This window comes from Esox lucius, chromosome 16, assembly GCF_011004845.1.
Source record: "Esox lucius isolate fEsoLuc1 chromosome 16, fEsoLuc1.pri, whole genome shotgun sequence".
Taxonomy (NCBI): Eukaryota; Metazoa; Chordata; class Actinopteri; order Esociformes; family Esocidae; genus Esox; species Esox lucius.
In genome coordinates this window covers 3,177,824-3,201,969 of record NC_047584.1, presented here as the reverse complement: position 1 = coordinate 3,201,969, position 24,146 = coordinate 3,177,824, and the positions used below count along the sequence as shown (strand labels likewise).

At 41.2% G+C, this 24,146-nt stretch overlaps 1 protein-coding gene across 5 annotated transcripts in view; it reads left to right on the top strand.

Moving 5' to 3' along the window:
* The window catches only part of tmtc4 (transmembrane O-mannosyltransferase targeting cadherins 4), a 47,729-nt gene that overhangs the window by 10,110 nt on the left and 13,473 nt on the right, over window positions 1-24,146 (top strand). For 3 of the 5 annotated variants that reach the window (XM_034286904.1, XM_034286905.1, XM_034286907.1), the window contains exons 5-11: window positions 1,308-1,395; window positions 2,477-2,574; window positions 2,880-2,972; window positions 5,506-5,667; window positions 6,192-6,394; window positions 9,159-9,248; window positions 13,105-13,279. In XM_034286904.1, the coding sequence (XP_034142795.1) occupies window positions 1,308-1,395; window positions 2,477-2,574; window positions 2,880-2,972; window positions 5,506-5,667; window positions 6,192-6,394; window positions 9,159-9,248; window positions 13,105-13,279 (909 nt within the window). The remainder of the gene's footprint in view (window positions 1-1,307; window positions 1,396-2,476; window positions 2,575-2,879; window positions 2,973-5,505; window positions 5,668-6,191; window positions 6,395-9,158; window positions 9,249-13,104; window positions 13,280-24,146) is intronic. The other 2 variants (XM_034286906.1, XM_010866564.3) reach the window with 2 other exon arrangements.

Sequence of the window (24,146 nt, the reverse complement as noted above, 5' to 3'; positions counted from 1 at the left end):
CTTGAATTCGTGTCTAAGAAATATCAGTACTTGTATACCTGGAAAATCATCCCTTGTTGGACTAAATGTGAAATGTCTTTGAAGAGTACAGTTTCAAAATCAGTCTTTATATCTCAAAGTGATTCTATCGCTGGAGCTTTTTCTGAGCTGAGTGTGACTATCATTTGCAAACTGCTTTTCCTCAGAAACAGTCATTGTAGTGTAGCATTGTAGTGCTGTCCCTCCCTCACTGCATCGATCTTTCTGTCAGATATGCCGGGTAAAGGTAAATTAATCCAGCAAGTTTGGAAATTAATCTTTACAAGTACTGGCTTTTGCTAGGTGTGAATAATATTAATCTTTAGCGATGTTAATGGTTAAATAAGAACATTTGTTTGTTGTGACCATTTTTAGTTTAGACTGAAGCTGACAACAAAGGCACTCGTTAACTGTGCTGTTATTATTGTGCTTGCAGTAAGCATGCAGAAAGCGTGTATGAGGACTAGCATGAAAAGAAAATGTGAGAAGTTATGGTAGTTCTCATACACCATTAACCAATTAACACAATCCCACCTTGCAACTTTTTAAATTATTATGGAAAGAGTTGCTATGATTTTATGCCCTTTACACTTGTCTCTATGTCAATCAAAAGCAGGCAAAAAATTACTGGGTGTCAATGGGGCCATTTCCATTTTAAACTCCGTTGTGCACGTAGAAAAATAGTCTTGGCTCCAAAAAGTATTTTGATTCTCGCGTTCCCTTTCAATCATTTTGATAAATTATTGCTCAAGCATGAGCATATACGGACAAGTGTTACAAAATTTACATAAGCACTTGCTAGGTTTTTTTTGTAGGTTTTTATGACATTTTCACTCTAAACCAACAAAACTATCATTGTAAATAATCTCTGGTTTTTAACAATATGGTAGAGACAAAGGTTTAGGACTGTTTTTTTTCTGATGCAATTCTCTGTTGAATTGAGCTATTTAATTAACTTTGAATAAATGTATATTTTAATGGGTGAAGTAAAATAAATAAAAGAAAGGAGAACTTATACATGAGTGTAAATGCGTGGGCTAGTTTACTTTTTAGATACTTGGTAAGTACAGAGATAATACTTGTTTAGTGGTACAGTGTTTATGTACGCTTTAAAGTTAATAAGCAATGTATGGTGATATTACTCGATTGAGGTGAAGACATGGAAAAAGAAAATGTTGCTGAAAAATGTATTATTAAATTAGATTTTGTCTCTTCTGTGTAAGTGTCCAGGCCATGTACAAGGAAAAATTACTAAATCTACAGGGGCTCTGTTGTACTCTTTCTTTCAGGTTGCAGGGATTGTCGGCAGGGCAGACCTACTGTGTGCACTTTTCTTTCAGCTATCATTTCTGACCTACTGCAAAGCCTTCAGAGGAGGTGGGTTTTGTGAACAGCTCAGATTTTGTCTGAATGTGTGTAAAGAATGTAAAAACATACCAGCACACATCTGCCATTTATGGTCATGTATCTTGATGACTGGTTTGACAAGTGTGCAGTATTTTGGTGAATATTTAACATATTACCATTAGTGCTTTGGCGATGTAACGAATTAATGTAGAATTGTGATTATTTCTTTCACAATATTGTATCGATACTCTGATCTCTAGAATCGATATCATGACTGATCAGAGGATTGCACTCACTTCAGAGTATGTTGACCAATTACTATTTTTGAACAATAATCTTGACACTCAGAAGTAATTCATATGTAGCAGTTTTTTCAGTGTCCAGTTTACTTGTTTCAATTTCTCTAAATAATTATAATACAGAGCTTCAAGTTGATCTGTGCAACAATTTAGCATACCTTAACTTCTCAAAATTACACACTGCTGCCCTCAAGTTATTTAAATTTCTCTTTTATTTGTTAAAATAATTATATGAAGTTGCTTGAAGTTTTGCTGTACTTTTCAGAATTGTACACTTTTGAAGTATTTGTGTTGGCTGGTTAAACAGTCCTGAAGGTCAATTCTTAATAGTGAATTTAGAAGTTGTAAGTCATTTCAAACTGAGTGATTTTTTTTATTATTATGGGTTGCTAATGTGGAATTAGCTAAAGATTGCCCTGTGAAGATATAGCCTAATATTATTTATACATACATTTCTGTAAGTATCGTGATAAATCTTGATGTATTGAATTGTAACAGGTATATCGTGATATACAGCTTCGGAAAAAATTAAGAGACCACTGCAACCTTTTCTTTCCTTTCCAAAAAAGTTGAAAAGGAAGGTTTTGAGTGAGAAGCATTCAATTTGCAGTGGTCTCTTAATTTTAGCACTTCTGATCCTCACTCAAAACCTTCCTTTTCGACTTTTTTGGAAAGGCAAGAAAAGGTGCAGTGGTCTCCGGAGCTATATATTGTAACATACTTGCCAATATCCACCCCGAATTACCGTTTATTGTTTGAATATTTTATTTATGGACTTCAGAACCTGATTCATCTATGGAGGTCTTCCACAGGTACTGAGAGAGAGAACATTGCCATTCATTGGATTGCCGTGAGCCTCTTGTTGTGTTCTGCGGCCATGCTCTGCAAAGAACAAGGCATCACTGTTCTGGTGAGGGGCATTTAACACCATTGACTTTAGTAACTACTAAATAAATTCCACTTAGCAGATGCTTACATTTTAAGTATGTGTTGTTGTTTTTTCCCCCTCCTTTTTAACACTGATGGTAATACTATACTCTGGGTTTCTTATGACTGTGCTTGTATAATAGAAGCCAAATGTAATGTTCACCCATATTTAACTCCTGCCACAGAAATGTACTGATTAAGATGGGTTTCTCTGGCCTACATTATGCTTGGATGACTAATCTCTAACATTTTTGTCTTTCTCTGTCTCTTCATCTTTTCTTTTCTCAGGGGGTGAACGCTGCCTTTGATGTCCTCCTGATATGTAATGTAAATGTCTTTGAGCTGAGCCACAGGCTGTTCCTTAAGAAGAAAACAGCAGACGTGAGTAACTAGCACACTGCAACTTGTTATGAATGCTCAATGTACATCTGCATTCTACAAGATATGGGGGGATATTGGAACATTAACTTAGGTTATGAAGGAGTGAAGCATAATTTTGAGCATACATTCTAAAGACAACGCAGGTATGGGTATAAGAACTTTGCTATTGGAAGGTTCTTTCATCATACTACCCACCATTATACTCAGTAACACAAATTGCTTGATCTAGGATGGGCAAAACGCAAATTATTGTTTTTTCCAGGTTTTTTTTTAGATCATACATTACAACAAATAGCATGCTTTCAGTTGTGAGACCATGTATTGGTAATAATGGAATTGAAAACTTGTCAGCATTGCTTTTAAATCAGCGTTTTCCATTCAACTCTTTCTGTAAACATGAAATTATTCCTCTCTACAGACAACTGTTCAACATCTGAAAAATAAATATTGTTATGCCTAATTCTAACACCTACCTTGTTAATATAATACACTAGATCAAGATTTTACACATTGCGTGCTTGCTCAATTGAAAAGGCAAATATTACAGACTTAGCCTACCATTACCTTCTTGTTTTTATGAAATGAACATTTATAAACAATTTTATAAAGTAAAATTAATTAATTTGGCTGTTCTAATTGCTTTGGTAGTCATTTTACAATACTTGCAGTACAACATCTTGGGGGTTTGTTGTATATTGCAAATGTACTACACCCCTTCATCCCATATTGCTTAAATATACCCCTTTCCAGTGTTAAGACAACAACTAAGTTCAGAACCAATGAAACAGTGGTAAACCTGCCTGGTGGAGGTTGCGTGTGCAACTTGCTCCCACACACACTGAGAGATTGCTTAGGAAGCTAACTATCCTTTGGCCAGTGAGAGTTGAGAACCTGGTTGTATTTTATGGTTTCTACATCTACAATCGCACGCAACTTTCATGCTAATAAGGAATGTAATCGGAAAGTTTGCAAAAAATAAGGCTTAGGAAAAGAGAAAAATGTTGATTGAAACACCGGACTGTACCATGCAGCTCAAAATGTCCACCGCAGAATTACATGTTTTTCCCCTGTCTTTTGTTATCAAATATCTGTTGAATCTGTGGGCCTAATCAAGTTTATTTTCAAAAAGTTGTTTGTGAAGTAATAATGAAAAGAGAGAATCAACAACTGGGAACAATTCCAATAGGAAGTTTTAACAAACCTGAATCATTTTGTGCTTTATAAAATTTTAGGCAATAACTTTTGGAAATCACAAACCAAACAGTTAAGAGTAAATGTTGAATAGTTACAACTGTATAGGCTATTTCTAATATTGTCAGAAGCAATTATTTATATTGCACTAGGCTTTTTCGGTTATGCTTTCAATAAGCAGGAGGTTACTCACAAACAGGGTTAACACAAAAACAACTTCCTTTAAAAAGGCAGCTTAAAACAAAATACTTAATTCATAATAAAAGGCGACAACAATCAGATCATATATATGATAAGGAGTTATGCATTTTCTATCATTTAAAAATTAACAGACTAAGGAGATGTTCTAATCTTCAGGAAATGCCTTTTGCCTACTTATATAACATCAAAAATATTAAACAATTCTCATGTTTCTATGGAATATTTTAGCATAATGGCTAAGACTTTTCGAAAGAGATGCATCTAGATTTTAATAGATTTCTTTATTTTTAAATAAAAAGTGCATTATGGAACCTTTCATGTAGTTTATTTTTATCTTCTCTTTAGGCCTTTGTTTAACTATGCTGCTTTCATGGATTATGACTTGCTATGTTTATTATTTGTAATTATTTCCATCCAGTACTTACTGTCACTGATGACTAAATAATTGAGTAGAATGTACTTACAATTACGGCATTGCGTAGTAGTTCCAGCTAGCTATCTTAAAATACATGCATAAGTCGCTAACTAACTGTATTTTATATAATTTTATATAATTTTATGTTTATCAAGGGTGCCTATAATTTTAGAAGGGACTGTAGTTTGGAAGAGAATGCTTGTTTGTATCTACAGAGAAGAAATTGGGAACTTAGTATTTGTTATATGCTTTGCTTTAACATTATTAGTGTTCACAGAAAGACCTGAAAACCTATTGATTTAATGTTTAGTGGAGATATTATGTGTATTAAGTTACGTGACACACCAAAAAAGTATCAGACAATGTACTTAGCTGTTCAATAAGTGGTCTGGGGCAGTTATTACATAAAGAGTGTTTTCAAGTTCAGCTTTAGCAATGATGGCTTTGGAAAACAGCTCAGATACATAATGAAGCTCATACAAAGGTTCTAACAATGATCTTAAGCCTTAAGATGCTTTTGGGAAACAAGGCTCAGTTCTACTAATAGCCCAATCAAACATGTACCGATTATGCCCCCTGTAGTTAGATAAGCCTACTTAATTTGGACTCATGCTGTTGTTGTGGTGGTGGTGGATTAATCTATACGGAATAATGCAAGCATGATTCGTTATGCAGGATGTATGATTATTTATTTTTTCCTCATGTCTGGTGTACGTGTCATGTCAGGTGAGTGAGCTGGTACGAACAGGGCTCCTTACTCGATTGGCTCTCCTGTCTCTGAGTGGAGCCTCCTTGCTGTACACACGCTGGAAGATCATGGGAACTGGGCCACCGGCCTTCACCGAAGTTGACAACCCAGCATCCTTTGCGGAAAATGTATTTCTCAGAGTGAGTCTATGATTTAGCTTGCTTAAAAATTGCAAAACATTTTCACCATTACAGTATGTACAGTAAGATTGATAAGCCTTTTTTATAGCTGTTTGTTGCATTCCCCTTACTTTTGAAAAAGTAATAACATTTTGAGTGCTGGAGAACAAAACTCAAATTATCTGGTGTTTAGTCCACATAAAATGGGTACTGCAATGTAAAAGAGTGTGAATGGAAACCCATGCACAAATGCAAACACCATTGATGAATGTGTCCTGCATCTCTCTCGTAGCAGTATCTGCTAATTTAGCTGTCTGTACCATCAACGAAAATTTTGCGCACTCTAAATCGAACTATCCTTCCCTTGCCTTAATTCTAATTGACCAATCATTATTGTATCATTGCTTTACTGAGCTTCTATCTGTTTTGACATCTTTTTGATATGTTTTGGCTTTTCTCTCTTTCTCTCCCTCTACCTCTCCCTCCCTCCTTACCTCTCTGGTTCATCCCCCTCTGTCCTCCGCCCTGTTGTTTGTGATTGCCAGATAGTCAACTATAATTACTACTACTCACTGAATGCCTGGCTGCTGCTGTGTCCCTGGTGGCTGTGTTTTGATTGGTCCATGGGCTGCGTGCCCCTCATTAAGTCCGCATTTGATTGGAGGATGCCCTGGCTGCTGCTGCTCTGGAGCTTCCTGATAGGCTTGATAAACCAAGCCATATGCTCACAGGACAGCCAGAGGAGAAGGTAGGACTGAGTCTAGCTGGCTCAAACAGATATCCACTTCATGTTGCCAAGATGAAAGCATTTGTTTTTCTCCTTTCTCCATTTTGGTCATATTGAATTGTATCTATTATTCTGTCTCACTACAACAACGCCCAATGGATTTGGGAGAGTTAATGATGGTGACAAGCCTCCATAGGTATTTGTGGCATGCCGTTCTGCTTTTTTTCACACTACTTTTCCAACCAGGAAGTCATGTGTGTCAACATGAAAGTTAGCTTATGCATGTCCCCAAGCCACATAGATAGTCTCAAGAATGCTGCGAGACTGCACATTTCTGGCTGAAAACGCCTCCTAGCTTCCCAAGAGATGCTGGTTATTTTGCATTGCTTGTTGGACTTCCCAGCCCCCCGTTAGTTAGCTGCAGAAGACACGTACAGTGGGGAGAAATAGTATTTGATACACTGCAGATTTTGCAGGTTTTTCTACTTACAAAGCATGTAGAGGTGGAGACAGGACGACTGCACCGTATTGAGGGGAGGATGGGTGGGGCCATGTATCGCGGGATCTTGGCTAACAACCTCCTTCCCTCAGTAAGAGCATTGAAGATGGGTCGTGGCTGGGTCTTCCAGCATGACATGACCCGAAACACACAGCCAGGGCAACAAAGTAGAAGCTCCGTAAGAAGCATCTCAAGGTCCTGGAGTGGCCTAGCCAGTCTCCAGACCTGAACCCAATAGAAAATCTTTGGAGGGAGCTGAAAGTCCGTATTGCCCAGCGACTGCCCTGAAACCTGAAGGATCTGGAGAAGGTCTGTATGGAGGAGTGGGCCAAAATCCCTGCTGCCGTGTGTGCAAACCTGGTCAAGAACTACAGGAAACATATGATCTCTGTAATTGCAAACAAAGATTTCTGTACCAAATATTAAGTTCTGCTTTTCTGATGTATCAAATACTTATGTCATGCAATAAAATGCAAATTAATTACTTAAAAATCTTACAATGTGATTTTCTGGATTTTTGTTTTAGATTCCGTCACTCACAGTTGAGGATTACCTATGATAAAAATTACAGACTTGTACATGCTTTGTAAGTGGGGAAACCTGGAAAATTGGCAGTGTATCAAATACTATTTCTCCTCACTGTATGCTTACAAGGACATGCACTTGATTATGAGGGGTTGTTGAAATGTGTGTAATGAACCGTTGCTTGTACTCAATCTTCAAATCTTAGATAACTTAATTCAGAGTATTATGAGTTAACGTAGTGGGGTTTGAACAGTTTGGCTTTTTCTATTAGTAATATGTAAATTTACCTGTGTGAAACCTGCACACAATCAAACATATTTTCCTTCTTACATCCTGTTCAGACAGACAACAATGTGAGAAAGGGAACAACCAGCTCAAATGTGCCCTATAAACGTTGCTGGGGATTTTCTTGCAATGTTTAGACAGTGTTTTGTTGTCTTCTCTGGCCTAAATCTGAGTTTTTGCATAGCGGATGTTGGGAGGGGCTGTATAAAACACTCTCAGTTTACAGGTTCCTTCTCATTTAATGGCAGTATGGAATACGCTTCACTCTTAATGATACTTGTAATGAGTACACATATCTATGCTGGACAGACTCCTGAACCAAAGGCTGTTCTTACCGCAAATCCATGGCCGCAGATTTTTTCTGGAGAAACTGTCACTTTAAAATGCAAAATTCAGGGGAAAGAGGACTATGACTGGGAATATAATTTCAATTTCAATAATCGGCCTGGGACCTATACTTCCACAAAAAGTACATATAGAATAGGGCCCATGAAAAGAAAACGACTCACTTGTACTTGTGTTGGAATGAGTAGGAGGACTAGACAGAGATCTCTTCCCAGTGAAGCGGTTACACTGACTCTAACGGAGAGACCTAAGGCTGTCCTTTCTGTCCTTCCTGCTTGGTGGCTGAATGTTGGAGGCTCAGTGAATCTGAGCTGTGTGGTGGAACCTTTGTCCCCAGGCTGGCGGTTCTCCTGGTACAAAAAGGACAAACAGTTGAACTCTGCACAGCTGCTTCCCGACAGCGATCGTGGAGTAGGAGGCACCTACTCTCTCAGTCCTGTTGGTCGGAATCACACTGGGGAATATCGATGTAGAGGTGAAAGACGAGACCGTGTCCTTAAAACGGAGTTGAGCAAATCTCAGTTCCTCTGGGTTGAAGACCATTCTCATCCAGCGTCTCTGATCGTCACTCCAGACAGATCCCAGCACTTTAAATACGAGTCAGTCTCAGTGAGTTGTGAGGTTCAGGGAAACTCTACTGGATGGAGGTTGAAAAGATACAAAAACAATGAAGGTATGTCAGACTTATCTGCTGACATTGGTTCATTAACTGTATATCTGCATGATACTGGAGTGTACTGGTGTGAGTCTGAATCAGGAGAGCACAGCAATGCTGTAAACATCACAGTAGCGGATAGCGATTTGATCCTGGAGAGCCCCGCCCTTCCTGTTACAGAGGGAGAGTCCGTGACAATGCGATGTAGATATCAGAAAACACCCTTTAACTTCAGAGCTGATTTCTATAAAGGTGGATCACTTATCAGGAATGAGACAACAGGAGAGATGACCATCTCTGCTGTTTCTAAGTCAGATGAAGGACTTTATAAGTGTGAGCACCAAGGAAAGAAAGATTCTCCAGCAAGCTGGTTGACTGTGAGAGGTATAGGTCCCAGGCCATCAAATGAAATGACTGTTTGGTTGATGGTGGGTCTAGGTATAATATTCTTATCTGTCCTCCTGCTCTGCTGCAAGTTTAAGGTTGTGTCTGTTCCTGCTTCAAACCAGGACCGGATCACCAGTCAGATCCAGATCCCAATGCAGTCTGTGGAGACAGCTGGTGAGGTGATTTATGCTGAGATTGAACATCGAACGAAACCTAAGAGAGAGAAGCGAGTTCAATCTGATACAATCTACTCCCCAGTGAAGACAGGAAGCGCTACCAGAGAGCTTAGTGAGGTTACCTATGCTCTGGTTGATCTCAAAAAGAAGAGAGTCCTTAACAGAGTGGAGGAACTTCACTCTCCAATCTACTCTGCAGTTAGATGAGGCAGAGCCAAAGATTATTCACGCTTCCTGTCCTAAAAGACACGGACAGGATAGAAAAAAGACACACTGCATGCGCGCAGATACACGCTTAAAATTTTGGAAGCTAAATGCTGTGGCTAATGCATTGCAAATATCACAAATCTGTGTTTATTTCTTGGGTAAAAAAGGACCCATATGGTTTGATACAGACCATTATTTCTTCATGTCAAACCATGTATGTAAGACTTGTGGTTTCACACAGTGTATTTGTGCAATCTATAAATTAAGGTGGCTAGTGAAAGTAGTTAGACCTCCAAAACAGTCCATGTGAATTGTATTGAACCAAAGAGAACGTCTCAATAAATGTGTATTGGAATATACAGAAAGAGTCATCAGCATGCATCTTCCACTTAGTGTTGATTATGCCAGCCAACTGCACTTCCCTGACCAGGCCAGACTCTATTTGCTCGCTCCTGATTCAATAGAAAGGAGCCAAAAGAAAGTACAACCCCTTTCCAAAAAATGTTGGGGAGCTCTGAAATATGTAAAGAAAAACAGAGTGCAATGTGCAAGTCATTTAAACTCCATATTCAGTAGAAAATAGAATTGTACAAAGATAACATCTCAAAAGTTGAACTGAAATATGTTATTGTTTCTTGAAAAATATTTTCAAGAAACTATTAACAAAAAATCTGGGACAGGGGCAACAAAAGACTGAAAAAGTTGTGTAATGCTAAAAAAAACATGGTGGAATATCTCACAACTAGTTAGGTTAATTAGCAACAGGTCAATAACATTATTGGGTATAAACAGAGCATCCCAGAGAGGATGAGTCTTTTAGAAGTACGGGGAGGGGTTTACCACCCTGAGAAAGACTGCGCAGGCAAATAGTGCAACAATTTAAGAATAATGTTCCTCAACGTAAAATTGCAAAGAGTTTGGGGATCTCATAATCCACAGTACATAATATCATTAAAAGATTCTGAGAATCCAGAGCAATCTCTGTACGCAAGGGGGAAGGCAGAAAACCAGTATTGGATGGACGTGATCTTCAGGCCCTCAGGCGGCACTGCATTAAAAACAGACCCAATTTTGTAGTGGACATCACTGCATAAGCTCAGGAACACTTTCGAAAACCATTGACTGTGAACACAGTATGTCGCTGCATCCACAAATGCAAATGAAAACTCTACCATGCAAAGAAGAAACCGTATATAAACAAGATCCAGAGACACTGCCGCCTTCTCTAGGTCCGACCTCATTTAAGGTGGACTGAGGCAAAGTTGAAAACTGTCCCAGTGTCTCTCAAATCAAATAAAAAAATTTTGGGGGGGGAATCATGGATGCTGTGTCCTCCGGGCTAAAGAGGAGAGGGACCATCCGGCTTGTTATCAGCGCACATTTCAAAAGCCAGCATCTTAGTGCACATGGCATGGGTGACTTGCACATCATTGCATTCTGTTTGTATTTGCATTTTACGCAACATCCCCACTTTTTGTAGAAATGGGATTGTAGATAGTTATTTTGAATTCATGTTATAGAACCAAGTGCACAGGCTATAACGTGTAGGCTTTGCGTTCCCCCTAAGTTCCATAGAGGAAAATGCATCCTGGTTGGATATCCTGTAGGCATCTCTTATCTGCCTGGGGGCCACAGTCAGGGCCTGACCACAGAGGTGCCTCGTGGCATCTCTGTGCTCCCTTTTTGACTGTCCTCAATTGGAGGCAGCTGTCCCTCGTCACCTCTGATTGGGGACCCAATTTAGGTTGCCCTTATTTTCCTCAGTTTGTGGTTCATTGTGTGTTATTTGTTACACATCAGTTCACGGTTGTAACTCTCTTTGGTTTCCTTTTGTTTCATTTGATAAAAAAAAAAGTAATTAAAGGATGTTTAACCAACCTCACTGTGTTCCACGTCTCCTGCTTCCAATAAATCATGACAATGTCATTGAGGGGCACACATTTTATGTAATTCCAGAGAAGTAATTATTTTACATTGATCGCAATTGAGTTTTATTGCAATACCAAACTAGATAACATTATTCAGTCATACATAGTACAGTTGGCTATGCATATGTTTTCACGGATGTCATAGAAAGAACTGAATTTCAAGTGATAGATTTTTTTTTATTCGATTTAACTTTATTGTCATTGAACAAGTATAGTGCAACGAAATGCAGTTAGTATCTAACCAGAAGTGCAAATAGAAGAGGGCAGAAAATGTACAAGTATTTCGAAGTATTAAGTACACCGATCAGCCATACCATTATGACCACTGACATGTGAAGTGAATAACACTGATAATCTCGTGACACCTGTCAGTGGGTGGGATATATTAGGCAGCAAGCGAACATTCTGTCTTCAAAGGTGATGTGTTAGAAGCAGGAAAAATGGGCAAGCACATGGGTCTGAGCGACTTTGACAAGGGCCAAATTGTGATGGCTAGACGACTGGGTCAGAGCGTCTCCAAAACTATAGCCCTTCACGGTCACGGTCTGCAAAAATTTCGGCTTCAATGTCGGTGCCTACAAATAAACATAATATGGGAGAAAAGGTTTGAGACATTTTGCCTAACCAGCTACGACAACGGCACAAACATAGCAAACGCTGCAAAGGCCATTGCATTAAATGAGCTGTTCAACGGATAGTTCAACACAGTCGGGTACAAATGGCAATTCTAAATGGCATTCTAGATGTGCAATCAATGCAAATTGAAGTAAGGTAGTATGTGCAACCAGGATGCAGAGAGAGCAGCAATGAGGTTCCCGAGGTACACGTACCTGTAACAACTGAACTTCCATTATCAGACTTTGCAAGGCTGTGTCATAGTAGTCCAAAGGGAGTAGTGCAACAAGGTCCCTGAGAGGTGGGGGGTGTGATTCGTATTTTGTTCTGTGTATCTTTAATATTCGAATAAACTATTGTAAGGTTACATTGGTTTGATGTTGAGAAATAAAAATACAAAATTAAATATGTTGCTTGAGTAAATATTTGTAAAAGCTGTGTTGTAGAAACTCAGAAGTGACCCAACAAGGACATAAACAATTTCCCTCCAACTGTGATCCATTGAAGATGCTGTCATATGTTATGTGTAAAACCCACTGTTGAATGTTCATTGGTCAGGCTGTGAATTGGAAGTAAAAATAAGGCAGAAGATGATTCTACAGAAGTTAGAGATAAATTAACACAAATGCATAGACAGGGAAAAAGGGTAGAAAATAACATATTTCAATATTCCAATGATCAGGGAGTGGAAGCTGCATCACACCACCCTTGGCCCAGCAAAGAAAAAACTGTCCCTCTACCAGGCGGTGCTCATACAAGATTTGTGAGAGGAGCCACAATCAGACCAACAATCACTTAAAAAGAGTTCAGCAGCTGGGAGTGGCTTAATGGTGCACCAGTCAAGAGCCCTGCATAACACTGATCTGTATAGGATGATAATTGTAACAGTTTCACCAGAGAACGAGTTGACTGTTATAGGTCCAGGTCCCAAGCCATCAGTTAAAGCTAAATGAACTCAGTCATACTAAGTGACGACTAGTAAAATCTTATCTCAAGGTGCAACCATTGTATAGTTTTGTAATTTCTTCTGATAAGTTTTAAGGTTTGTTTTTGGTATTGGTGAAAAAAATTCAAAAGCATGTAACTATATCAATGTAATCCTCTGTCAGGACGTTGACCCTGGGCTTGGTTCTTCTGGTGGTTCCCTTCCTGCCCGCCTGCAACATCTTCTTCAGGGTGGGCTTTGTAGTTGCAGAGAGGGTCCTCTACCTCTCCTCAGCCGGATATTGTATGCTACTAGCCTACGCCCTGGGTTGTTGCTGCTGCCGCTGGAGCAAACACAAGGTATAGAGCAATGAGAATCACCTCTAATTGCTAATTGCCTTTACACATACTCAGATTTTTACTTGTGTGATGGGACTACTATTGATAGACAACATACAGGGACAGAAATCAAAATTGCATATCACCAAATTATTTCAATTAAAACACACAACACCAAGATGAAAGCCAAAGCACATATAGTTTACTTGAAAAGTGCCCAACATTTCTGCTCTGTCTTGTTAAACGACAGACTGACAATTAATGTCTCAGCCGAGTACATAAACTGTATCTAATCATTCGAAACCTGTAATTTCATTAATAGTCATTACTACAGTGAGACATTTTTTGCAATATACTGGTACAGACCACCCTTCCATGAACTGCCACCTTAACGTGGTGGAGGGGTTTGAGTACCCGAGTGACCCTAGGAGCTATGTTGTCTGGGGCTATATGCCCCTGGTAGGGTCTCCCAAGGCAAACAGGTCTTAGGCTACGGGTCTTAGACTAAGAGCGGTTCAAAACCCCTTAATGATGTGTAAAATTTTGAGTTCCGTGACGTCGCCCGGTATAGCGCAGCCGGGGCCCCAACCTGGAGCCAGGCCCGGGGTTGGGGCTCGTATGCGAGCGCCTGGTGGCCGGGCCTTTTCCCATGGGGCCCGGCCGGGCTCAGCCCGAACGGGCGACGTGGGGCCGCCATCCCGTGGGCTCACCACCCACAGGAGGGACCATAAGGGGCCGGTGCGAAGAGGACCGGGCGGCAGTCGAAGGCAGACAACCCGATCCCTGGACACAGAAACTAGCTCTAGGGACGTGGAACGTCACCTCGCTGGCGGGGAAAGAGCCTGAGATCGTGTGTGAGGTTGAGAGGTTCCGATTAGAGGTAGTCAGGATCACCTCTACGCACGGCTTGGGCTCTGGAACCACACTCCTTGAGAGAGGATGGACTCTTCACCACTCTGGAGTTGCCCATGGTGAGAGGCGGCGGGCTGGTGTGGGTTTGCTTATAGCTCCCCAGCTCTGCCGCCATGTGTTGGAGTTTACCCCGGTGTACGAGAGGGTCGTTTCCCTGCACCTACGTGTCGGGGATAGGTCTCTCACTGTTGTTTGTGCCTACGGGCCGAACGGCAGTGCAGAGTACCCAACCTTCTTGGAGTCTCTGGGAGGGGTGCTGGAAAGTGCTCCGACTGGGGACTCTATCGTTCTACTGGGGGACTTCAACGCCCACGTGGGCAACGACAGTGACACCTGGAGGGGCGTGATTGGGAGGAACGGCCCCCCTGATCTGAACCCGAATGGTGTTCAGTTATTGGACTTCTGTGCTATTCACAGTCTGTCCATAACGAACACCATGTTCAAGCATAAGGGTGTCCATCAGTGCACGTGGCACCAGGACACCCTAGGCCGCAGGTCGATGATCGACTTTGTTGTCGTCTCATCTGACCTGCGGCCGTATGTCTTGGACACTCGGGTGAAGAGAGGGGCGGAGCTGTCAACTGATCACCACCTGGTGGTGAGTTGGATCCGATGGCGGGGGAGGAAGCTGGACAGACTCGGCAGGCCCAAGCGTACTGTAAGGGTCTGCTGGGAACGTCTGGCCGAGTCTCCTGTCAGAGAGATCTTTAACTCCCACCTCCGGCAGAGCTTCGACTGGATCCCGAGGGAGGCTGGAGATATTGAGTCCGAGTGGACCATGTTCTCCACCGCCATTGTCGAAGCGGCCGTTGGGAGCTGTGGCCGTAAGGTCTCCGGTGCCTGTTGAGGCGGCAATTCCCGAACCCGGTGGTGGGCACCGGAAGTAAGGGATGCAGTCAAGCTGAAGAAGGAGTCCTATCAGGCCTGGTTGGCTTGTGGGACTCCTGAGCTGCAGCCCGGGTGGTTTTGGAGGCAAAAACACGGGCCTGGGAGGAGTTCGGTGAGTCCATGGAGAATACGGCCGATAGTAGAACCTCGGATTCAGGAGGAACAGTGTGGTTTTCGTCCACGCCGTGGAACACTGGACCAGCTCTATACCCTCTACGGGGTGTTGGAGGGTTCATGGGAGTTTGCCCAACCAATCCACATGTGTTTTGTGGATTTGGAGAAGGCATTCGACTGTGTCCCTCGCGGCATCCTGTGGAGAGTGCTTCAGGAATATGGGGTCCTGGGTCCTTTGCTAAGGGCTGTCAGGTCCCTGTACGACCGAAGCAGGAGCTTGGTCTGCATTGCCGGCAGTAAGTCAGACTTGTTCCCAGTGCATGTTGGACTCCGGCAGGGCTGCCCTTTGTCGCCGATTCTGTTCGTAATTTTTATGGACAGAATTTCTAGGCGCAGCCAGGGGCCGGAGGGTGTCGGGTTTGGGGACCACACAATTTCGTCTCTGCTCTTTGCGGATGATGTTGTCGTGTTGGCCCCTTCTAACCAGGACCTTCAGCATGCACTGGGACGGTTTGCAGCCGAGTGTGAAGCGGTGGGGACGAAAATCAGTACCTCCAAATCCGAGGCCATGGTCCTCAGTCGGAAAAGGGTGGCTTGCCCACTTCAGGTTGGTGGAGAGTGCCTGCCTCAAGTGGAGGAGTTTAAGTATCTAGGGGTCTTGTTCACGAGTGAGGGAAAGATGGAACGGGAGATTGACAGACGGATCGGTGCAGCTTCTGCAGTAATGCAGTCGATGTATCGTTCTGTCGTGGTGAAGAAAGAGCTGAGCCGCAAGGCGAAGCTCTCCATTTACCGGTCAATCTACGTTCCTACTCTCACCTATGGTCATGAGCTTTGGGTCATGACCGAAAGGACAAGATCCCGGATACAGGCGGCCGAAATGAGCTTTCTCCGCAGGGAGGCTGGGCGATCCCTTAGAGATAGGGTGAGAAGCTCGGTCACCCGGGAGGAGCTCAGAGTAGAGCCGCTGAGGTGGCTTGGGCATCTGTTCCTGGGAAGGTGTTCCGGTCCCGTCCCACCGGGAGGAGACCCCGGGGAAGACCTAGGACACGCTGGAGGGACTATGTCTCCCGGCTGGCCTGGGAACGCCTCGGTGTCCCCCCGGTAGAGCTAGAGGAAGTGTCTGGGGAGATGGAAGTCTGGGCATCCCTGCTTAGACTGCTGCCCCCGCGACCCGGCCCCGGATAAGCGGAAGATGATGGATGGATGGATGGTACAAACCAGAACCTCCATGGCATCATAGGAACTTCCTAACTTGAAGAGTTGGGGTAAACATTAATGAGATTAGGATTAGATATTGACAGCTCTGTTCCTCATGCACAAATAACAAAAACCAGAAACAACTGTAAAGACTTTAGACACCCTAAAATGAAGGAAGAATATACAAAATGCAAATGGTTCAAACAATATACAGTTGTGCTCAGAAGTGTATACCCTGGCAGAAATTGTGAAATTTAGGCATTGATTTTGAAAATATGATCATTCTAAATAATGTCTTTTATTTTAGGATAGTGATCATATGAAGACATTTATTATCACAGTTGTTTGGCTCCTTTTTAAATCATAATGATAAGAGAAATCCAATGGCTCTGATCAAAAGTTTACATACCCTTGAATGTTTGGCCTTGTTACAGACACACAAGTGACACACACAGGTGAAAATGGCAATTAAAGGTTTATTTCCCACACCTGTGGCTTTTTAATTTGCAATTAATGTCTGTGTTTAAATATAGTTTGTTAGCTCTCATGTGGATGCAGTGAGCAGGCTTGATACTGAGCCATGGGGAGCAGGAAATAACTGTCAAAAGACCTGCGTAACAAGGTAATGGAACTTTATGGAAAAGGATATAAAAAGATATCCAAAGCCTTGCAAATGCCAGTCAGTACTGTTCAATCACTTATTAAGAAGTGGACATTTTGGGGATCTCTTGATACCAAGCCAAGGTCAGGTAGACCAAGAAAGATTTCAGCCAAAACTGCCAGAACTATAGTTGGGATACAAAGAAAAACCCACAGGTTACCTCAGGAGAAATACAGGCTGCTCTGGAAAAAGAAGATGTGGTTGTTTCAAGGAGCACAATACAATGATACTTGAACAAAAATGAGCTGCATGGAGAAAGAAGCCTTTCTCTATGCAGAAAGAAGATGTTACTGCCAGAAAGATGTCTTTACTGTGCCAGTGTCACAAAAAAGCCTGGTTACAATATGCCCAACAATACTTTCACACATCTCACAGCCTCTGGCACACTGTAATTTGGAGTGACGAGACCAAAATAGAGATTTATGGTCGCAGTCACAAGTGCTATGTTTGGAGAGGGGTCAACATGCCTATAGTGAACAGAATACCATCCCCACTGTGAAGCATGGTGGTGGCTCACTGATGTTTTGGGGGTGTCTTGTGGCACAGGGAATCTTGTGAAAATTGATGGCAAGATTAATGTAGCATGTTGTCAGAAAATACTGGCAGACAATTTGCTTTCTTCTGCATGAAAGCTGTGCATGGGACGCTCTTGGACTTTCCAGTACGACAATGACCCCTAAGCACAAGGTATTAAAGTATGACCTTCAGTATTAAAAACTAATGGTATGTAGACTTTTGAGCAGGGGTCTGTCCATCTTTTTCTTTGCCATGTTCTGTTTTATAATTGTGCCTTTCTGTTATGACCTACCTGTTTTATGAATGTGAATCCCATGAGAAATAAAAGACGTGTTTTGCCTGCTCATGTTTTCTTTACTAATGTCAGTGGGTGTTACCAATTCACCAAGGGTATGGAAACTTTTTAGCACAACTGTAGTTCTAATTGTTTACATTCTTCTAACAAGTTTTGGATATCAGAGCCAAAATGACCTTAACAAAAATGTGTCACAGTCCAAATACTTCTTATACCTGTTTTGTGGACACAGTTTAAGGCTACCTCTTTAATAAAAAAATCGACCTCAATGGTGATTTTAGTATTTTTTTGTCCTGAACTACGCTTAATCTGTGTCCCTAGATTTTAAAGTATATCTACAGAAGCCCTAAAGCCCATGTTGTAAAAAAAAAAATTGGGCCCAGAGACTAAGTTTATCTCGTTTGAACGACTTAGTAAAAAAAAATAAGTAGGGAAAAAAAAGACAATTGAAAAAAAATTACTTTTTCTTTTTACTACTTATAGTTTTTTTGCTAAGTGGTTCAACCGAGTTAATCATTGGTATGTCTAATTAGGCCAAATTCATTACGCAGCAGCATTAAAGGCAATGTAATGGTTGCTACAGCCCATCGTTCTTTGATTCCGTCCTATTATTGCTGGGCCTATTATTGTTCATTAATCGTTATTTGAAACACTAAAGCAAGGCAACCTTTGGATGCCAAAGAGTTAAGTCAGAACTGTGAGCAATTGGCTGATTAGTAGCACGTTGGCAAGGTGAGGACGCTTTAAGTGTGCCATGACATTTTGCTCAAATTATAAAATATTGTATGTAATACAAAACAGGATTGTCCAATAAATATTAAAATACAAGTTGTAGTCTTGCTTGAGTGCTTAAGTTGAACTTCTTGGATTGTAAAAAGAGAAAGCATTGCTTACTAGTTGTGACCAATAGCAGCTAGTATATTAATTTACAGCCTAACAACCCTCCGCTATTCAAAAGAAAGTATCGCCGCGCTTATATAAACTGAGCTCTAGTCCACTGTCGTCCTTAGAATATGCCTACTGCTTAATTTCACCTCTCTCTAAAACAAATATTTTTTGGACCTTGATCAAAGATCCGGGGCTAATATGGAAACAGCCAGACCAACATTACTGAATCAAATAGGACGGTTATTTTACCCGGAGTCATTATGTATAACAATTGGAGCTGCAGTGTGTGGAGTCTATGCATGTATTTTCTCGTATTTGTCGTATGTTTGTAGTCATAGTAGCCATCATCACCAGCTCATCCAGAGATAATAGGCTGGTCAACGCAGATTAATAACCACTGTATTAACCCAAATCCATGTATTAACACAAATCCCTATAGAAATAGGTTTGTAGTGGCCATTTGATGGTTTTGTAGGCTAATTCAAAGTAGTCAGGAATGAATGCATGTATAGGCCTATATATATATACAGTGGTGGGCTGTCAGGGCCATTAGGGCCTTCTCTGCTGGCCCTGTTAAAATCATATGTATAATTAAATTAATGTTTCTAAAAATCTATTGCTTTTTCAGTACGTTACGATTATATTTCCAGAAAGAATATGGTTATTTTTTCTGAATAGCTGGATTTTCCATGTCATCTAAATGCATCACAGCTCCGTGGACCAGCTCTTAATTCATCCATGACCAGCGCTAGTAGCATTGCTAGCCTTTCGTTGAAGCTGCCATTTCCCATTTGATTATAACTTTGACTTACGTGTGTCATCAGCCAATCAAATTTTGATGCGCAGTGACAGAACGCCCTAGGCGCCCAGCGTTGTGTCGACTCTACCCCCCACTGATGTCATCAACAAAGTTTGAACCTTGTAGCGGGTTGTGAGTGAACCAGGCGTGAACTAAGCTATGGCTGCTGCCTTCACACCTCCTAACGATCCTGTTTCCGATCTCCTTCATGAGCCTTTTTCAAGGCGATCGTTTGGAGAGAAGAAAGAAATAATTTTAAGAGTTAGACCTACACCTAAGCTGGATGGGCTGACCAAGGCTGGCAAATGTTTTGCGCGGCACTTCACTGAGGGTAACTACGACCGCTATGACTGGCTAACAGCTAGCTCCAAGCGTAACATGCTATTTTGCTGGCCGTGTTTGCTTTTTAATACCAGTGAAGGAACATGGAACACCACAGGTTTTAACAACCTTAATAGCTTCACCAAGGCAGCTATCAAACATCAGGAATCCGAGCGACACCTCACAATGGTGGTACATTGGAAGACCTATGGTGAGTCCAGGGTGGATTTGCAACTGGATGAGCAGGAGACAAGAGACAAGCCTGCACAATGAGAGAGTGAGAAAAAACCGGGACATACTGAAGCGACTCATTGATTGTGTCATCTTTTTGGGACAACAAGAATTGTCTTTCAAGGGGACATGACGAGGGGGAAGAGTCCTTGAATCGAGGTAATTATTTGGAGCTATTATCTCTGCTATCAGAATATGATGCTGAATTGTGACCACCTTGCCACGGCCACCGTCTTTACGGGAACATCTGGGAAAATTCTAAATGATCTCATAAATGCTGTTGCTGAGGTGCTAAAGGATGCTATCAAAAAAGAGATCAACAACACCAAGTTTGTCACAGTTATGGTGGATGAGACTACAGATTTCAGCAACACTACACAGCTGTCATTTGTACTTTGGTACGTTACTGACTCCAGAGTAAAATAGAGATTTTTTAAGTTTGAGGATGTCACAGAAAAAAAAACTAGCTCACGATCTAGCAGCTTCAGTACTTATAGTGTTGGGCAGCTACGATTGCAAAACAAAGTTAGTGGGACAGTGTTATGACGGAGCCTGGCATCGGACTTAATGGCGTACAGGCGCGCTTAAAAGTAGAAATACCTGAGGCTCTGTTTGTGCACTGTTATGCACACGCATTCAATCTTGTGATGTCTCAGGGAGCATCAAAGATAGAGAACTGCAAGATATTTTTGGCGAATCTGGGAGGATTGTCTGCATTTTTTACACGTTCTCCCAAGCGAACTAACCTGCTGGACGAGTTTTGTGAGAGGCGGATGCCGCGGGTCTCTCAGGAGAGATGGAACTTCAACTCCAGGTTGGTGGACACGGTCCACGACAAAAGAGCTGAGCTGGTCAAGCTTTTCCAGCACATCCTCGATCACGTGGAGGATTTTGACCGTGAAACGGTACATTGTGCATCAAAAGCTTTGAGTTCTGTTTTTTTCTCTTTGCTTTCATCTGTATTTTTGACTTTGCTGATGTGCTCTTGGGAATACTGCAAAATAAGAGCTTAGACGTCCAGTTCATTCTGGCCAGAATTGGGGATTTTTGCCAGAGTCTTGAAGGTGAGCGTGGAAAATGTTATGCCATCTATGAGAGGACTGGGGAGGCCGCGGGACAGCCGAGCGCAGCTAGAGGCCGAACATACCCGCACACGCACTACAGACAGCTACACACAGCGCTAATCGACAGCATCATCTCGCAAATCAGGAAACGATTTGAGGATCACAAGCGACTATTGCTGGACGCACAGCTGTTTACCAAGTTCAAGCAGACATTTCCCGAAACAGAGCTGATGAGCCTGGATGAGAGCTACGGCGCAGTTTGATCTGGGCAGACTCGGAGCAGAGCTCAAAGTGATGTACAGCATGACAAACTTTCAGGGAAAGAGTCCAAGTGTGACCTACTGACATTTCTGAGGAGCACGGGGCTTGCAGTCAGCATGTCACAGCTTTATGCCCTCACATGCATGATTGTGACAATTGATTGTGGGGTGGGTGGGGGGGGGGTTGGAGGTCGTTACGGAAGGCACTCTTAAAAGTATCTAAGATAGTGAACGTTGTCGGGTTTCGCTAGAAATGTTACACCATTATATTTCAAACTGCCCTGTAGTTGTATGAGCAATGGGAATGAAAACAATTTTAAGGGACATTTTACATTTAGATTCACCTCTCCGGTCACAAAAAATTAAAGTACAAAAAATAAACATTTTAATAAAATAGCAAGTTTATTTTAATCAAATAGCCAATTGGACCAGTTGGAGTCACAACGATTTTTTTTATAATCAGTCAATCAATCAATCAAATTAATTTGTAGAGCCCTTTTTACATCAGCAGATGTCACAAAGTGCTTTTACATAACACTTGGCCTTAAACCCCAAGGAGCAAACAACAGTAGTGTTGAATTTCAGTGGCTAGGAAAAACTCCCTAAGAATGCCAAAATTTTGGAAGAAACCTAGAGAGGACCCAGGCTCAGAGGGGTGACCAGTCCTCTTCTGGATGTGCCCGGAGAACATATTAAGATTATAATTGTAATAAATAATAAATGTGTGTGGGCTGAGTCTAGGGTCTATTTAAACTTAGTCCAGGTCAGAAGCATGACCTGATTGCTTAAAACATTTAGAACTGTAAAGAATAAAATAGGAATGTTATTTCTTAACCAAATAACTATAGACTAAGACATTGTAAACTGTAGATAGAATTTGAGGAAAACTAATGAGAAATGTGTTTAGTCATGGCAATGCTAGAAAAAACGACAATTTGAGCAGAAATAGTATTTTGTGAGCTCAAACTATAGCTATACTATGTTCATCAGTATACCTTACGCCTTACAGTAAGGCTTGTTAATAAAAAAGGAACCGTAATGCTGTTAAAATTACAAGTCTCCAGTATGAAAAACTGTGCTGCCCGGCTGGCTTTATCAGTCGAGTTGGATCTATACTCAACATTTTGCGTCAGCTTGGACGATAGGTAGACAAATGTAGGCTACTGATCTACGTCGATTGATCAAACCTTTGAAAATGGTTAATAGGCTATATTACGTAAGGATAATGTGACTTTTCTAAAAGCAAATTTACACATTGTGTAAGTCAATGCAGCACAGATGGTAACAATAATTTACTATTCAGTAGGCTATAACGGCCTATTGAAACCACGTAGAGAAATTAACAATTTTATCGATCAACTGAACGGGTGGAGCTGTTAGGAAAATGTTATTCATGGTACAATTTCTTTAGCGTTTAGTGCTATCAAGTAGTGAAGTGAGTGTGTGGCTGGAGTTCACTGTGTAGACGGGCTCGATCGCATCTTCACATCGTCTGTAAACCTAGTTTGCTGATATGAAACTTGAAGCATGCCATCTTTCCATTCTATCTTAAATGTTGTTAAAGGGTATGGTTGGAATTTAAGATATCATATCTCAAAGCGTGAAAAGCTTTTTTTCTTTCTCTGTTTAGCCTATTTTTATTTATATATAATAATTCACTTTTAATAAACAGTCAAATTCAACAACTCTTGTGTATTTATTGAATTGCGCTTACATAAATTGCTGACAATGGACCATGGAATTTTGGGAGATGGGATCTTATTGCCCAGCGACAGCCCTGAAACCTGAAGGATCTGGAGAAGGTATGGAGGAGTGGGCCAAAATCCCTGCTGCAGTGTGTGCAAACCTGGTCAAGAACTACAGGAAACGTATGCTCTCTGCAATTGCAAACAAAGGGTTTCTGTACCAAATATTAAGTTCTGCTGTTCTGATGTATCAAATACTTATGTCATGCAATAAAATGCAAAATAATTATTTTAAAATCATACAATGTGATTTTCTGAATATTTGTTTTAGATTCCGTCTCTCACATTTGAAGTGTACCTATGATGAAAATGACAGACCTCTACATGCTCTGTAAGTGGGAAATCCTGCAAATCAGCAGTGTATCAAATACGTTCTCCCCACTGTGTGTGTGTGTATATATATATATATATATATATATATATATAGGCCTATATATGTATTCATTCCTGACTAGTGTGAACTAGCCTACAAAACAATCAAATGGCCATTACAAACCTATTTCTATAGTGATTTGTATTAGGTTAATACAGTGGTTATTAATCTGCGTAGACCAGCCTATTATCTCTGGATGAGCTGGTGAGAATGGATGGGCTACTATGACTACAAACATACGAAAAATACATGAAAATACATGCATAGACTCCACACACTGCAGCTCCAATTGTTATACATAATGGCTCCGGGTAAAATAACCGTCCTATTTGATTCAGTAATGTTTGTCCGGGTGTTTCCATATTAGCCCTGGATCTTTGATCAAGGTCCAAAAAATATTTGTTTTAGAGAGATGTGAAATTACTAGGGCTCAGTTTATATAAGCGCGGCGGAATGTTAGTTTTTAATAGCGGGGGGTTGTTAGGCTGTGAATTAGTATACTAGCTGCTATTGGTCACAACTAGTAAGCAATGCTTTCTCTTTTTACAATCCAAGAAGTTCAACTTGGACAATCCTGTTTTGTATTACATATACATTATACATTTTATCATTTGAGCAAAA